Source organism: Sapajus apella, unplaced genomic scaffold, assembly GCF_009761245.1.
Source record: "Sapajus apella isolate SASKATOON/1434 unplaced genomic scaffold, GSC_monkey_1.0 scaffold19, whole genome shotgun sequence".
Taxonomy (NCBI): Eukaryota; Metazoa; Chordata; class Mammalia; order Primates; family Cebidae; genus Sapajus; species Sapajus apella.
The window spans coordinates 14875657-14892942 of NW_022436959.1; the positions used below are offsets into that span (position 1 = coordinate 14875657).

At 38.2% G+C, this 17286-nt stretch overlaps 1 protein-coding gene across 2 annotated transcripts in view; it reads left to right on the forward strand.

The window, feature by feature from the left end:
- The window catches only part of RAPGEF5 (Rap guanine nucleotide exchange factor 5), a 249102-nt gene that overhangs the window by 78464 nt on the left and 153352 nt on the right, over positions 1-17286 (forward strand). For both annotated transcript variants that reach the window (XM_032287013.1, XM_032287012.1), the window contains exon 7: positions 14020-14068. In XM_032287013.1, the coding sequence (XP_032142904.1) occupies positions 14020-14068 (49 nt within the window). The remainder of the gene's footprint in view (positions 1-14019; positions 14069-17286) is intronic.

Here is a 17286-nt window from a genome sequence, read left to right on the forward strand (position 1 = left end):
GTAAGAGAAACATTCCCAGACATAAAACAAGGAAAAGGGGATAAAGTTAAGAGAGAAATAACAACTGAATGGCTTTCATACCCATATGTTTCTGTTCTCATTATAAAACCAAGTATATACAAATAAATGATTCACTAAATGAACTGGTCTAGATAAGATAAAAGCAGGAAAACATTTACCCTTTTCTACCATTTTCCTTAAACTAGTTCTGACTGGTTCATTCCCACTCCTAGGTGAATCTTTGTGCAGATCCATAGCTTTTTTTCAGCTTTCTCAGAGCAGTCTCCATTTCTTCAGATATTTAAAAGTCCATTTGAGTCCAGTATCAGAGCTTCAATCTCTTATCCACTTCAAAGCGTCTCCTTTCCCCCAGCCTGAGCCTGAGCAAAGGGACAGGGTTGACTTTGTTGACATTTCCCATCATATTTTTCTGTTTTTTTCTCTACCGTCCCTCCTCCTCTGCTTTACTGTGATGCTTCTGGATGAGCCAGGGTTTGAGAGGATAGGGGGAAGAGACGCCACACCAAGAAAGGTCTTTCTTGACTGCTACAGTTATAATCTGGCATCAGGGCTCTCTGTGTGAGAGTTGCAGAAATCTCTTATTCTCAGCCGGGTGCAGTAGCTCACGCCTGTAATCCCAGCACTTTGGGAGGCCAAGGCAGGCGGATCATGAGGTCAGGAGTTTGAGAACAGCCTGATCAACATGGTGAAAAGCCATCTCTACTAAAACAATACAAAAAAATTTAGCAAGGCGTGGTGGCACGCGCCTGTAATCCCAACTACTCAGGAAGCTGAAGCAGAAGAAGCGCTTGAACCTGGGAGGCAGAGGTTGCAGTGAGCCGTAATCATGCCACTGCACTCCAGTCTGGGTGAAAGAGTAAGACTCTTTCTCAAAAAAAAACAAAAAACAAAAAAAAAAACAACAGGAATCTTTTTTGCAGTATGGGGCCATTGTGTGGATTGGTATATTCTTGTGTCTAAAGAGCTCCTGATTATAATTCCATGGCCCCAGTAGTTCCCCTTTTTCTGAAACTTTAGGACTGTCCCTCCAGCCTCTGGCTTCCTTCTCACAGTTTTCTTTTATTGGGGTCACCCCACCTTTTCAAAAGGCCTGTTTTCAAAATGACCTAGACCCAACTCCCTGCTGGCACATGGGAAATGCGAGGGCATTACTGTTCTGTCAAACCCTGGAAACGGAGGCCATCTCAACACAGCACAGCTCTTCTCTCTTCCTCTGCCTCCATGTGCCCTATTTGCCAGCCCTCTTGGACTTTACAGATGAGAGCAGACTTTAGGGATAAATGCCAACCAATTCAAGTGACTGAGACCCCGTCACTTGACTTGAAGTGTATATGTATGTATAATATTTGACTATCCTTGTAGCACTCCAGCAACTCCTTTTAAATAAACAGTCTTTGCTGATCCCTCCTGAATAATCATCAAGTCTCCCTCATAATTCCTTGAGGTGGGTGAAAGGATTAGAGTTGCCAGCATGGTTTTGCAGCATTTTGCTGCTTCAAGGCTAATGGAATCTGTGGAGGTGCACCTAGCTCTATCTTTAGGAGGTCTGAGCACTTTTCACCAATTGTTTTTGACTTTGGATTTCAATGAAAATGCTAAGACCACAGGACAATCTCATTTAATATCCTCTTACCTCTAATACTAATATGAAACTATGCATAAGAATATAATATATCTTGGTAGATAACAGAGCAAGTTTTCAAACTTAATAGATCCTATGCCAATCATGAAAAGTTAAAGCACCATTTTAATTTAATTTGAATTTGGATTAGAAGAAATATCAAGGAATAAAGTTCAACTTTTTAAAAAGCATCTACTTGTAGGAAAGTTCTTTAAGTAGATTAATGCTTAATCTACTTAAAGAAACTGTGTATTAAGAGTCAGGACCAACACGTGAGGTTCTGAGAATCTAATGGGCAAAAGACGGATTTAAAAACAGATACTAAATCCTTCCAAAAAACTATTACCAGGTTCTTCTAGTTGTATAACAAAATTTTGCTCTTTAAAACAAAAGAACTTATGGATTATTTGGAATATTAGTAGCAGGTTTCAGTGGTTTGTAAAGAGGTTTGAATAGGCTATGTAGCTGGGTAAGAAATTATATACACATAAAAGAGGTCTGATGTACACATATGAATTTAACTTATTCTAGATCATAAAAATTATAGAACTTTTTCAAGAGCTTATCTATGCAGGTTACTACAGGTCAGATACAAAAGGCGTTATGCAAATAAATTAAGTCAGTGAATACATGGAAAATATTTGGAACAATGCCCAGGTACATAATAAGTTCTATGGAAGTGTGTGTTTTGTTGTTTTATTATTTTATGTTCTGTATTCTGTGTGGGGGATTAAGGCTTCTAGTATAGAGCTGAAGTAGGTGACCTTTGTATTACTTCTGGCCTGCAATTCTGTGATACCAGTATTTTTCTTAAAACCAACATTACTGGTATATACCATCTATTGACAAAAATAATACGGTTAATCAATTTTTATAGCTCATAGCTGATAATTAGCATCATGTTACATGCAGTGAGTGAATTTAGAATTAGCTCTTTGGACACTGGGACTGGGGGTGATTTTTCTTCATCAGTTTTTATACATTTTCCAAATTTCAAAAATAAACATACATTACTGTAAATAACCCAACAAAAAAGCATGAAAAGTGATTTTCTTTAGAAACTAACAAAAGTATAAATTATAATACATTTTCCAGATTATATGCATTGTGTGGTGGTGATGAGATATAAAAAGCAGATCAGAAAAATAATTATGTACATCTTGATAATCAAGGTTAGCTCCATGCAGAAGCTGAAATGCAGGCTTTCTCTAGATAAGGTAAAGAAAAGAACATTCTAGATACATTATAAGACTTGAGAGACATCTCAGGGGTAAAAATGGAGGCAAATAAATGAGTTAATTTGAGACAAATTTGGGGCACTGATTGGGACTTTGGGGTACAACAAGAGAAAGTTGTAAAGGGAAAGAGTTTGGTGTGATCTAGTGAAGATTTTATAGCAAGTAAATCATGTTCCAGAGCTAGGCTGTATTAGCGAGCGACTTTAAGTCCCTAACGAGGTGTTGAGGGATAGTTTCTCAGGATCTGTGTTATTCTGTGATGGGTAAAATGGTCCCCCAAACAGATACCCCACTTGGTACCTGCACAGATTACATTACAGGTCAAAAGGTGCTCTATAGATATAATTAAGACTACAGACCTAGACTGTCTGTGTGGACTCTGTGTACTCATATGAGCCTTTAAAATAAAGGAGAGAACTTGCTTTTGTGGGAGTCAAAGTGAAATGGCAGAAGGCAAGGTGAAAGAAATTCTAAGCCTAAGAAGGGGTCATTATGTCATTGCTGGCTTTGAGATGTAGGAGCCCACATGCAAAAGCTAGAAAGAGGCCCCTAGGAGCCATAGGCAGCTTGGGAACCAGCAAGGGACAGGTGACAACCAGCAAGGGATAGGTACCTCAGCCCCACAGACATAAGAGCTGGATTCTGTCAATGGCTTGGATGAGTGTGGAAGCACATGCTCCCCCAGAGCTACCAGTAAGGAGTGCAGCCCAGCAGGTACTTTGCTTTGGGCCTTACAAGAGACCTTGTGAGAAGCAGAGAACCCAGTTGAGCCACGCTGTACCTGGACTTTTGACCTACACAAATATGAAATAATAAGCAGATATTATTTTAAGCAGTAAAATGAGTGATAATTAGCTATGGAAGAGATATTTAACTAGTGCACATTTCTTGTTGAATACAAGAGTTTGAATTTGGAATTCAATTTGAATTTGAACCCATAATCGCTGATTCATAATACAGCAGTTCTCTTTTGAATGTCAGACACTGCCAGGGCACAGCTACTTAAGTTGATTGATACTTCTGACGTCTCAAAGTGAATTTTGAAACCTAACGTCTGTCCTTCATACATTTGTAAAGGCTTCAGAATTCTGTGGAAATCTAAAACTTCTTTTTTAAAGTAAAGTCTGAAAAATCACTTTAATCATTGTTTACAATTTTCAGTGAAATGCTTCAGTCCCTTTTATGCTAGTTGAAATGGGACTGGGCTAGGTAGGAAATATAATAAATGGAGGAAATACTGATTCTGAAAGAGTTTATAATTTAGGTGAAAGATGGGGCTTAAACCTGTGCAGTATTAAAGCAATTAAAGACTGGATATGTCCTTTCTTCTGTCATTCAGCTTAGCTATATTCTAATAATGTGATTAGGATGATAATAGCTAACACTCAAATAGCACTTAATCTGTGTCAGATCAGTCAGTCCAGATGATTTATACATATTAATTTATCTGAATCTCACAACAGTCCTATGAGGTAGAGGACTATGACTCCACCCCACCATCAGTAATCTATAGCTTCTCTCAAGGTTGGCATAAAATAAGTAGAGATTTCCTACTCTTGTTTTAGATTTTTTGATCTTGGATTCTGAATCTTGTTCTTCTAGAAGGCTTCACTTGTTAGCAGTTTTTATGGGTAGAATTTCTAGTTGGAAACAGTCTTTGCTGACCTGAGTATATCCCATTATCAGTCTTTGTAATGTAACATCTCTATTCTCTACAAAGTTCCAGAGGAATCTGTCCCTACAAATGAGAGATTCCTAGAATGTATGGGACTTGGCTGTTGATGTAGTTATGCAATTGCTACAGTTTATAATCTTACCTCCAAAGGGCACGAAGATTGGGAAAAGACATGTATGGAATGATATGCAACATAGAATAAAAGACATAGTAAGACGTGAGTTTAAAAAATATATTTTGGCTTTGAAGATGCTTCATTAAATTAACTGAGAATCATTTATGATCTTTTTGTAGATTGATAACACTGGGCTTACCAGAAAATGACAAAGAAGTAACTTGAGACATAAAAATTAAAATTTTAATGATGTAAACATAATGAATGTTTTATTTCATCATAACAAAAATTAAAACTCCCAATATGGACTTATTTCCTTAAAATATATCTTATATATGAAGTCTTGTTTATCAGGAAATTCATGTTGATCGGCAGCTAGGGCTTCAGAGAAATTACCAATCAGAGATTGTAAGAGCAGCTTTGAAAACTGAAGATGCAGATGTACCTGCTCTTTTGAAAAGATGTTAGTGTCGTTAGCTTGTTCTTCTCACAGTTCTTGTAAACATCTGTTATTTCTCCTGTTGTTTCTGGGAATAACATCTGCAGGAATCTCCACAAAATTCATGAGATTTCCTCAACAAGAAATGGCTTCCAACAGTTATTTTTCGTCTATTCATTCAGATTTGCACCCCCTCTATCTCTGTCAGGTGGATTAGATGACCATAACATCACCAACTGTTCAACTCCAGGCTGACAGATGTCACCAACTTCCCAGGTGACATGAACAAACCCCATGGTCTCCAAAGAGAACATGCTTGTTCTCTTTTGATAGTGGGGTGATTAGGAAAGAAGACATTCTTAAAACAAATCTTTAGAACAATCCTTAGGGCACTTCTGATATATACCTTCCCATGTAAAGTATCTCCTATTGAATCTCACAAATTCAATAGACCATTTCCACTGTGGACAGTTCTGGGTATTTGAAAGTTCTTATGTTGAGCTAAAACATGCATTTTTGTAACTTCTCTCCATTGGTCTGAATTTCACTCTCAAACTTTCAAATACTTGAAGTTAATGATAGTGTTCCCCCTACACCTTCTCAGTAACAACTGTAAACATTTTACTTGTGTTCTTAATCACAAACATGTATACCAGGAATGGTGCCAGGAGTCAGGGTCATAATGATGAATAAAGGAGTCCATTTCAGTGGGCATTTAATCTAGTTTTGGAGCCCTCCAGCTAAAGAGGAGATTTCATTAGAAAGTGATAAGTGCTGTAATTGAAACAAGTCTGGAGTGCTATTGGAGTATAAACAGGACTTTCACACAGGAGAGGTGAGTGGCACTCAGGAGAAGATGGTACCTAAATTGGAATCTGAATGACAAGTAAGTGACAGCCAGACAAGGTGGGGAGGTGGGGAGGCATTCCAGACAGAACATGCGAAAAGGCTCAGGGCAAGAGAGAGCATAGTCCATCCAGAGAACCGCAAGTGTCATCTTTTAATAAGCTTGGAGAATGGATTTTGGAAGGAAGAATGGAGATAGAGATGATACTGAAGACTAGACCGGAAGAACACTGTGTATGCAGTATCAGACATTGGACTCTGTCATAGCGTCATGAAGAAATCTTTGAAGGGTTTTTTGGGAAAAGATATAATAAGATAAAAATTCTATTTTAGGATTATTTAGTCTGCCTACAGAGTAGAGAATGATATAGAACAGAGAGAGAAAAATTAGAGATGGAGATCTAAGTAGGAGACATTGATGGGCTGATAGCTCAAGGGTACCCTACCTCCTGGCTTGAGATTATGATGTGTGATGGTGCCATTCATGGAGCAGATTTGTGGAGTGCAGAGGAAGTGGTAAAAAGGTGACTTCAGGCTGGGGGCAGTGGCTCACTCCTGTAATCCCAGCACTTTAGGAGGCTGAGGCAGGAGGATTGCTTGAGCCCAGGAATTTAAGACCAGTCTGGGCAACATAGCAAGATGTCATCTCTACAAATAAACAAAACAAAAAATTAGCCAGACATGGTGGTGTATGCCTGTCCTCTCAGCTGCTTGGGAGGCTGAGGCAGGAGACTCAATTGAGCTCTGGTCATGGAGGCTGCAGTAAGCCATGAATGGACCACTGCACTCCAGCCTGGGTGACAGAGTGAAACCCAGTCTCAAAAAAAGAAAAAGTGAATTCAACTTTGGGAATGTTGAGTGTGAGCTGCTAAGTGGAACTTTCAGGTCCAGAATGTAGATGGCTATGGGCTCTAGGGCGCAGGAGATATAGACTGGACATGCAAATATAATTAAAGTCATGTGAGTGAATGGAAAGAGAAGATCAAGAGAGTTGAGGATAAACCACTAAGGGACATTGAAATCTTTATAAAAGGCAAAGAAGGGGAGCCTTGGGAGAAGAGAAGCAGTAGCTAGAGAGGAAGGAGAAAACCTGGAGCATGGAATGCCATAATAGCCCAATGGTTAAGAAAAAGGGAGTGAGTAATAGTCAGATTGTGCAGAGGACAAGGTAAATGAGGATGGCTGTGTTCATTAAGTTGAGCTACCAGGAGGTGACTATCTCCTGGTTGTCCTCCTGTGGATACTGTCTACTTCTCATGGACCAAATACAGTCCAGATGTTGATCTTTCTGGAGTCCATTTTTTTGTGTGTAACCTGAATGTCACACCTGTAGTAATATTTCTAAAAATACTGTTATCCATTCTAAGTAGTCTCACTCCCATTAACTCATAGTATGCTTGTACTCAACCAAACTATCTGATCTTTTTAATGTGAACCTCTATCTCACTAAGTGTATGTGTAGCAGACTTAGTAGACATTTAAAATCTGTAGAAGACTTTATTCCAGTTCATTTTGTTAGTTTCAGATCACTTCTACATATATTAGTCTTGGAATGGCCAGCTGTTATCTCAGTTACAATAAAGTTAATATGCATATTTGTTTGCATTCCACAGAAAGTCTCTTTAAGAGATTTAAAAGATACCCCTTAGTGCCTTGAAACAGATGAGTAAGCATAGATACATTTTATCATCACAGCATGCTTAACAAACACCTCTTTGATGTGATGACAGCAGTTATTGCGGAAATAACCATCTGTTAAATAAACTATTTGATGGAGAACAGTAGTTTCTTGGCTGGGCGCAGTGGCTCACATCTGCAGTCCCAGCACTTTGGGAGACCGAGGTGGGCAAATCACTTGAGGTCAGGATTTCGAGACCAGCCTGGACAACATGGTGAAACTCCATTTGTACAAAAACACAAACAAATTAGCTGGGCATGGTGGCAGGAGCCTGTTGTCCCAGCTATTCAGGAGGCTGAGGTGGGAGGATTGCTTGAGCCCAGAAGGCGGAGGTTACAGTGAGCTCAGATTGTACCACTGCACTCCAGCCTGGGTGACAGAGTGAAACCGTGTCTCCAAAAAATAAGAAAATAAAAAATGATTAAGAAGCATATTTATTTATTTTTTTTTTACATTTCCTGAAGTCGATACCAGCTTAACATTTTATAATGGCTTAACAGTTATGTTTTTTGGGAATAAAACGTGGAAGAATATTAGATTACGTTTCTTCTTACATTTAGCTTAGGAAATTGAGAAAAATGGGTTTTGTATTTTAAAAACATTTCTATCATCACATCAAAATTTAAATGTTTCTAAGATTAATCAATTTACTAAAAGCCTTTAGGGAATTTGTGAATTGGCAATTCTATTAAAAATTAGTTTGTAAGGACAACCCTTTAGTAACTAAGATCTTTGCTAATATTGCTCTGTCCTCTCAAAATGACTTTCCTTGACTTTCTATTGAGCTTCATACCTTGCTTTCGAGGGCCCCTTCTTCCAGGAAGCCTGCTCATGTCTTCTCAGTTAACCTCTCCCATGGGGAAACCCTCTGTCACTCAGAGTTTGCATGAGTGATGAAAAACAGGTCTGGGCCTTTGGATTTTAAGACTGAAGGCACTGTAAGTGCCAGAGGAGAAAGAAGACAGAATGCTGGACGTAAGACTGACTCTGATTCTCACTGAATGTCAAGGCTACTTTGTGAACAGCCATAGTATCTTTGTGGTTATCCAAGATAGAAAGCCAAAACATTTCAATATGTTTCTGACTGTAGCTTCTGATGGGTAACTAGGGGAGAGGGAAAAATTTTCTGACTGTAGTTTCTGATGGGTAACTAGGGAGAGGGATATGTTTTATCAGTCCCTTAATCATCCTCTATTTAGACATTTACAAGGCCAAATATAACCGTCAGCTGCAAGTGTTTTGAATTGCAGTTGTTTTATATTGAGGAAACTATATTTTAAATTAAACTTGAAGCTTCTTAAAAAGCTTCCTTGCAATTTTCTTTGTACTTGAATAAATCTTGTCTGTTGAACTGCTACTGCAGTAAGTGAATCTCATCATTTGATTGGATTATTACATAATTTTTATATCTAAATACAGTGGAGGCCACGTTCCTTTACAAATGAATAAAATTAGAGGAGGACAAAGTACAGATTAAAATTTTTAGTTGGAATGAAGGTCAAAATATGGGGCCTTGGAGAAAGTAAGATACTTGTTGAATAGAGCAATGATTTCCCACCCTGGATGCAGTAGAACCACCTAGGAAGCTTGGAAACAACAACACACACTGATGCCTGGATTTTTCCCCCTGAGATTCTGACTTAGTTGTGGCCCAAATATCAATATTTTTAAAAACCTCTCCAAATGATTCTAATGTGCAGTCAGGTTTGAGAACTGCTGAACTAGATGAAAACTCACTCTATATAAAGCATTTTTCTTTTTCTTTCCCTCCTTCCTTCCTTCCTTCCTTCCTTCCTTCCTTCCTTCCTTCCTTCCTTCTTTCTTTCCTTCCTTCCTTCCTTCCTTCCTTCCTTCCTTCCTTCCTTCCTTCCTTCCTTCCTTCCTTCCTTCTTTCTTTCTTTCTTTCTTTCTTTCTTTCTTTCTTTCTTTTTTTCTTTCTTTCTTTCTTTCTTTCTTTCTTTCTTTCTTTCTTATTTGAGATGGAGTCTCTCTCTGTCACCCAGGCAGGTGTGCAGTGATGCCATCTTGGCTCATTGCAACCTCCGCCTCCCGGGTTCAAGCAATTCTGCCTCAGCCTCCTGAGTAGCTAGGACTACAGTTGCACGCCATCACGCCTGGCTAATTTTTGTATCTGTAGTAGAGACGGAGTTTCACCATGTTGACCAGGATGGTCACAATCTCCTGACCTCATGATTCACCTGCCTTGGCCTCCCAAAGTGCTGAGATTACAGGCATGAGCCACCGCACCCGGTAAAGAAAGCATTTCTTAGAAAATAGACAAAAAGTAGTGACTAAATAGCAAGTGGAAAAAAAACAACATGAGAAAAAGATGAGGGAGGGAAACTTTAATGTAAAACTAGTAGAGGTATACAGTCCCTTGTTCACAGTCCTACAGTAGAAGAGCTCTTCATAGCTAGCTTGTGGCAAAATCCAACCAAAACTGAACGTATTTGGTGGCAAAACTCAAGGCGTTTTCTAGTTTTCCTTTATCCCATTTGGTTTGAATAGTAATGCATTTCATGAAAGATATATTAATGTATCTGACTACAAGTTGCTGCCCCAGACTTCACTGAAGATACCTTTCTAAAATGTGTGAAATTTTGAACCCTGAAATACCTCTAGTCCCAGGGGGTTCAGAAAAGGAGTTATAGATTATAGCAGGGAATGGTTATGATAGGTAAAGCCAAGCTGATTATTTACTCTTTTTGTCAGATTAAGGACAATGCATTCTTTTTTCTAATTACCTAGGCAATGGTTTTATATCTTCATTGGATAAAAACAATGGCCAGTATCAGAACGTGGTTCTACTACATTTGGTACATTTCTCAAGCCTAACCTTAACAGTGGCTCTGTTTCGGGCATGGCGAGAGGAACTCAGGTTAGCCAACAACACAGTTAGATTACAGTAGAAAAATCATAATTTTCATATAAAAGGCTTTTCAGCATAACCAATGACTCCAGAATCTAGAGATCTGAAAGAACATGGATTTATTATGTTAGGAGTCTAGGAGCATCTTAGCTAAGTAGTTCCTACTCAGGGTGTCTTAGGAGGTGATGGTCAGAATGTCAGCCAGAGCCCCAGTTATTTGAAGAATCAACTGGCACTGGAATATGGTATTTCTTTTCCAATGCCAACAGGTCCCTTTGTTAGCACACAAAGAAAAGTGTAGTCCCTGTTGAGGGGAACATCACACACTGCGGCCTGTTCAGGGGGTGGGAGGCTAGGGGAGGGATAGCAGGGGGTGGGAAGATAGGGGAGGGATAGCATTAGGAGAAATACCTAATGTAGATGACAGGGTGATGGATGCAGCAAACCACCATGACATGTGTATACCTGTGTAACAAACCTGCATGTTCTGCACATGCACCCCAGAACTTATTAAAGTATAATAATAATTAAGAAAAGAAAGAAAAGTACAGTCCCTGTTTATGTAATTCCTCACAGTTTTGGTTTTCAATTCAATTTCATATAAACCTAACAATTATTTGCAAAGTCAGTTTTGAATCCTTCTAACATGTTCTGAAGATTTCTGCTGGGAATCGTTTATGACAAGGGAATGTCTTCTCTGAATTTTCATTGTCCTCTCTTGGGAAGCCTTTTCTCTCCCCTGGGTCCTTTCCTTATTTTCTCCTTCTGTCTCTGTATAAATAGGGTTGTCTCTTTGGCCATCTCTTGTGGGCTAATGAGTGAGTGTCAATTGCCCAGGATAATGCGAAGAAAAGGCAGACTGGTTCCTGCCTCAGTGGAGCTTCCAGCCAAAATGCAGTCATTAGTCACACAACTTTAAATGATTGATTAATTGATTGCTAGGACATTAAAAAAAAAAAAAAAAAAAAAGGACTGTGAAGATGCTATGGTAGCATATCATGGGATCTTACCCAGTGTGTGCTTGGCTTGATCAACGCTTTCCCCTTTGTGTCTTCTAGGAAGACTAACCTACCTTTTGGGGTTTTTTGTTGTTGTTAAAAGCTTTTTCCTTCCTAGTACAGAAACATGGAAGATATCGTACATCCCACTTTGCATAAAATACTCATATTCTCCCATGGCAGAGGTTCAGTGGATGTAGTGTAGTGCAGTACAGTAATCTCATTTATTTTTTATAAAGCAGCCTAGGTTCTAAGTTGAATGGTGAAGTTCTTCTTGCCTTTCTCCCTGCCTGTCTCTCACCCTCCCAGTGCCCAGGAAATGCTCCATTTTTTTGCTTGCTCATCTCATTCTTTCCTTTCTTTCTCTGTCAACTCTTTGAAAAGCTGTAGTGTTCTACAGTGGTGGGAATATAATACTTTGCTTTTCTGAGCTACTTCTATTTTGGGCATTATTTTCGAATTGGAAAAGGAAAAACTGAGAATCCCATAAAGGGAATTCAGGTGTGGAAAATTAAAAGAAGAAGATGGAGATGACTAGTTTTGATCCTTTGTGAGCAAATTAAGTGATCCACCTCATACATCATTTTCCATCTCTGCCTTCTCCCTGTGCATGAGCCACAGTGGGGTTTTCCCTGGGAGGTCACAGCATCTGGAAACCATGGACAGGATCCTAGTGAATGTTTATAATCTGCCTCTTTGTTCCAACTCCAAATATTTGTGACACTGTGAAGGAAGAAAATGCTAAAAAGAGCCGGTAATACTACAATAAACCTTACAAACATCTTAAAATATGTAAAATATGCAATAATTGATATTTGTACTTTGATATTTTTAAATTTATTTGAGTTCACATACCAGTACTTATAAAGGTTTTCTTGTGATTGTTCATTACTTCTGTCTGCCCCAGTATTCTTTCCCCACTAATTTTTTTTTTTTTTTTGAGACGGAGTCTTGCTCTGTCACCAGGCTGGAGTGTAGTGGCGTGATCTCGGCTCACTGTGATCTCTGCCTCCCAGATTAAGGTGACTCTCCTGCCTCAGCCTCCCAAATAGCTGGAATTACAGGCATGCACCACCATGCCCAGCAAATTTTTGTATTTTTAGTAGAGATGGGGTTTCACCATGGTAGCCAGGATGGTTTCGATCTCCTGACCTCGTGATCTGCCCACCTCGGCCTCTCAAAGTGCTGGTATTACAGGCGTGAGCCACCGTGCTAGCCACGCTAAGTTCTTTAACTGTAAACTTTCCAACTGTGAGCATTTTCAGAGCCCAAACTCCTAAGGTTGGAGAGGGACTGATTGTCTTCTCATTGCTGTGTAATTTTCGTGACAGAGTCTTGAGGTGTCAAATAATTGAATTTTAGCAGACTAGAATTCAGTGACTTTCACACTAGCACATCAGGGAAAGTGTGGCAATCAGGGAAAGACAGCACATGAGACAAGCTGCCTTCTGCAGGGGTGATGAAGCCCTGGCCATTGGGAGAGCAGTCCTAGGTGGAGTCTCAGGGTCTAGCTTATTGCTACTCTTGCCTTCTGGTAAATGAATGTAGATTAAATTAATTTGAATAGCAAATCTGCAGTTTATCCTTCAACTCCCTTTTTCTACTTTTAAAGTGTCATTACTGTAGTATATTCAGCTGCCTGACATTCCCAACCCCCTCAAAAAAAACCCACCATCACCAGCTCCAAACATCTGAACACATACACTTCTGAGCTTAAGAGATTGTGTCCTGGAGGGGAGAGAGCTTCCTCATTGTGGAATTTTTATTGCTACCCTCATGTTGTCTTTGAGAGTAACTGTGCTTATCTTTTTTGGCACTGTTTGGTGTTCTGCTTTGAAAATGTTTTCAAGGAAGGATTTAAGTGTTCAAAGTGGGAAGGATGAGGGGGAGATTAAGTGCTAAAAACTTTGGACAAGTAAGTAGGGTTTAAGACATTTAAGATTTTAAAGGTCATCTAGTCTATTCCCAGTTCATCTGCCCTATGAGTTGATGATACTTGTTTTTATGTGGCATATTATCCAAAATGGTTGCTGTAAACCTGTCAGGCTTGCAGTGAACATGCATTATATTTGAGCAGAGGTCCAGTTAAACCAGGATCACCTATATCAACTTTACTAGAATTTTTGTGTAAACTAGCATCTTTGAGGGATAAATAATATTTAATCTTTGTTATGATATCATGTATATTTTAATAATTTAATTCATATTTGCATTATATCTGAATGTTATATAGTTTTTTTTTTTAGGTACTTCCCATTATCATGGCATAAGTAGTAGTGTTTCACAGTGTATACATTCTGGCAACTGTCTAACTTTTAAAAAAGTAACTCAGTATGATTATTCCAAAAGTTCCCATGCAGAGGTTTTTCCTTGTACTAAAAACAAAAGAATGATGTCAGCAAACTTATGTTTAATTTCAACAGCTCTTAATTGGGGTTGCTATCCAAAAACAAAGTACTGCTTTTGATGGCTACATTTTTCTTCTTCTAATTTGATTTTTTCCCCTAATATTTTATTAGGTGCAGAGAGAGCTAGCAGCTGTTATTGCTTTGAAAGCAAGGAAGTCTGGTAAGTAGTTCTTTATGGGACTGCAGGAAGATTCTAATTCTTTGGGGACATTTCACATATTATCTGGTAGTGTGCAGTTGAGTGTCTCTCAGGAGGTTGTGGTGAGGGATGCAGAGAATTATCACCATTTGTTTTTTAAAATCATTTGTTCTACCATCAAAATAGAACAGGATGTTATATGTAGTTCTTTAAGATAAAATGTCACTGTTTTGCTCTAATTTATTTTTGATCTTAAGAAAAAATGAAATTTAAAGTTAAAAGTATGTTTGTAGTCCATTGCATTCATAAAAGCTTGTAGGTACATGACAAAGTAAGCTGATCACCTTGTATTATACCACAAAGGACAATGGATACTATAGAGGCAGTCTTTTTTATAAGGCTTTAAAAAAGTCTCAAAGTAATTTCTTCTAAAAATAATTGAATTGTTTAATGACGTTTCAAAGCAAATATTACTCCTAGGATTGATTGATAGGTCTGGGATTCGTCATGCCTATAGGATGTAATCTGTGGAAGTAATATGTGGAAACAAAAAGGGGGCTTTCAAATATATTTTAAAGGAGAAAAAAACCACAGTCTTCTAGAATTCAATATGAAATGGAGACTCACTGAAGTAGAAAAATGCTTGCTTAGACAGGAGAAATGTCAGGAAGAGGCATCCTTTGTTGTTCCTCCCTTCGGAGGGAGGAGGTCAGTGCTGAATGGAATGAAAATCAGAAGGGAGGTACTTCTTGGATAATGTTAAACTAGAATAAGACTTTTCAGGTGGAAAGACTATGACAAAATCAAAGTGATGACCAAATTTGAAGAAATAAGATGGAATGGAAATGTCTCAGGAACACAAACTGTACATTTTATGTCTTTCTTTTTCAAGTTAGAAACTTGAAGAATTTGATTTTTTCCTCAGTTACTATTTGAACCAAACAGATCTTAGTGTGAATTAGCTTATTATATTCATGTTGCTTTCTTTGTTGGTTTGGCAAATGTTGAAGACACGGAGACTAGAAGCTATACAGGTAGTGGGGAGGAGGATGCAAGGAATGGCAATCTTTGGTATTGAACGGAGGGTGGCATGAATAAGGCTCCTCAGTGAACAGCATTATATTTGCAGAGATGAAGGCCAAGGTAGAGAAAGGACGTCAATAAAGATTGCAAGAGGGAAATGCAAATCAAAACCACATTGAGATTTCGTCTCATCCCAGCTAGAATAGCTATTATCAGAAAGACAAAAAATAATAGGTTCTGACAAGAATATGGAAAAAAGGAAACTCTCACACACTGTTGGTGGGAATGTAAAGTACAGCCACTGTAGGAAATGCCATGGAGATTCCTTAAAAAAGTAAAAATAGAACTACCCTATGATTCAGCAATCCCATGGAAATCAGTATATCAAAGAGATATTTGCATTCCCTTATTTATTGCAGCACTATTCACAATAGCCAAGACATGGAATCAACTTAGGTATCTATCAACAGATAAATGGATAAAGAAAATGTGGCACATATACACAATGGAAGATTATTCAGCCATAAAAAAATAAAGCCTGTCATTTGTAGCATCATGGGTAGGCGTGGAGGACATTAAGTGAAATAAGCTAGGCACAGGAAGACAAATACTCTATGTTCTCGTGGCAGCAAGAAAAGCTAATCTCATTGAGGTAGAGAGTAGAATGACGGTTGCTAGAAGCTGGCAAGGGCAGGAGGGATGAAGAGTTGGTTAATGGGTACAAAAATACAGTTATATACAGGAGTAAGTTATCTACTATTCAGTAGCACAGTATTGTGGTTATAGTGCATCAGTAATTTGTTGTATATTGCCAAATATCTAGAAAAGAAGATTTGAAATGTTCTCAATACAAATGATGTATGTTTGAGGTGATGGATATCCCAGCTACCCTGATTTGATTCTTACACAATATTTGCATGTATTAAAATATGTACCATACAAATATGTACAATTATTACTTATCAAAAAAGTAACTCTAAAAAAAAGATTGAAGGAAGGAGTGCCTAGAAATAAATCCCCTTGTGCTGCACCTGATCTTGATTCTTGTCATGATAAAGAGACAAAATGTACAGTCTGTACAAGTTGAGATGACTATCTTGAAGAATAGGATTTGTTTTTTAAAGTTTCCAAATAAAGTAGGGAAGTAATCAAAAACTTACAGTGTGTCATTGCCAGAGAAAGAGCAAGTAAGTACAGATAGGGAGGCTAGAGACGAGGGTGGGTGATTTACACAGAGTTGGATGGGAAGGCCTCTGATACAGAGATTTTGGAGCCAAGACCTGAAGTCAGTGAAGGAGTGAGCCCTGTGGCTAACCACAAAGCATATGGGCAGACACATTGTGCCAGATGGGTTTGACAGACTGCAAGGAGGCAAGTGAATGAGGCAGAGAGAGGTAGCTTTTCAACATCAGAGTAAGAAGTTTGAACTTTCTGGAGGTGAAGGGAGACGAAGATGAGCAAGCAAGACCCATACATGTTAGATTGTATCATGTCAAAGACGGGTGTGAAGTCAGTTTTATTATGTTGTGATGTCACTGTATGAGAGTAGCATGTCTGTTTTCCTTACTTATTTGATCCATGGAGCTTGGAATGTGAATACAATTTTGGCAACTTATCAGGGACAGAGTAAAGTGTCTATACTAAGGATGGGGACATAAATTCATAGTTTTTCAGGAGAGCAGTTGTTCAGTACATTCCAGTGACTCTATAATCCAATAGGCTTATATGGCTGGAGGTCTGAAGTGATGCATGTAAAGAGTAAGGTAGAAGAGTATATGTTGCATTGCTTTTTTTAAAAAACATAAAGTAGAAACAATCCTTAATCCCCTATGATAATGAAATAATAAAATTGATAGATGAGTGCATTGGAATATTAAACAGCTTTTAAAATAATGTTTAAAAGAATTAATATAGTAAATTTTTCGGTGAAAAAAATGTGTGCAGTAGCATGTATTCTCTTTTTCATGCTGAAAATAGCTTTATTTTTTCTTACCATCATAGTAGAGCATGCTCATTGAAAAAAAATTATAATACATGAATGTATGAAGAAGAAATTTGAAAGTTATGTACCATCTCACCAATATAACCACTAATACTCTTTTCTTGTATTTATTTCCATTTTTTAATTTTAAAAATTATTGAGCTTTGGCTATTTCCAATTATTATTTTTTCCTTTTTTTTTCGAGATGGAGTCTCGCACTGCCACCCAGGCTAGA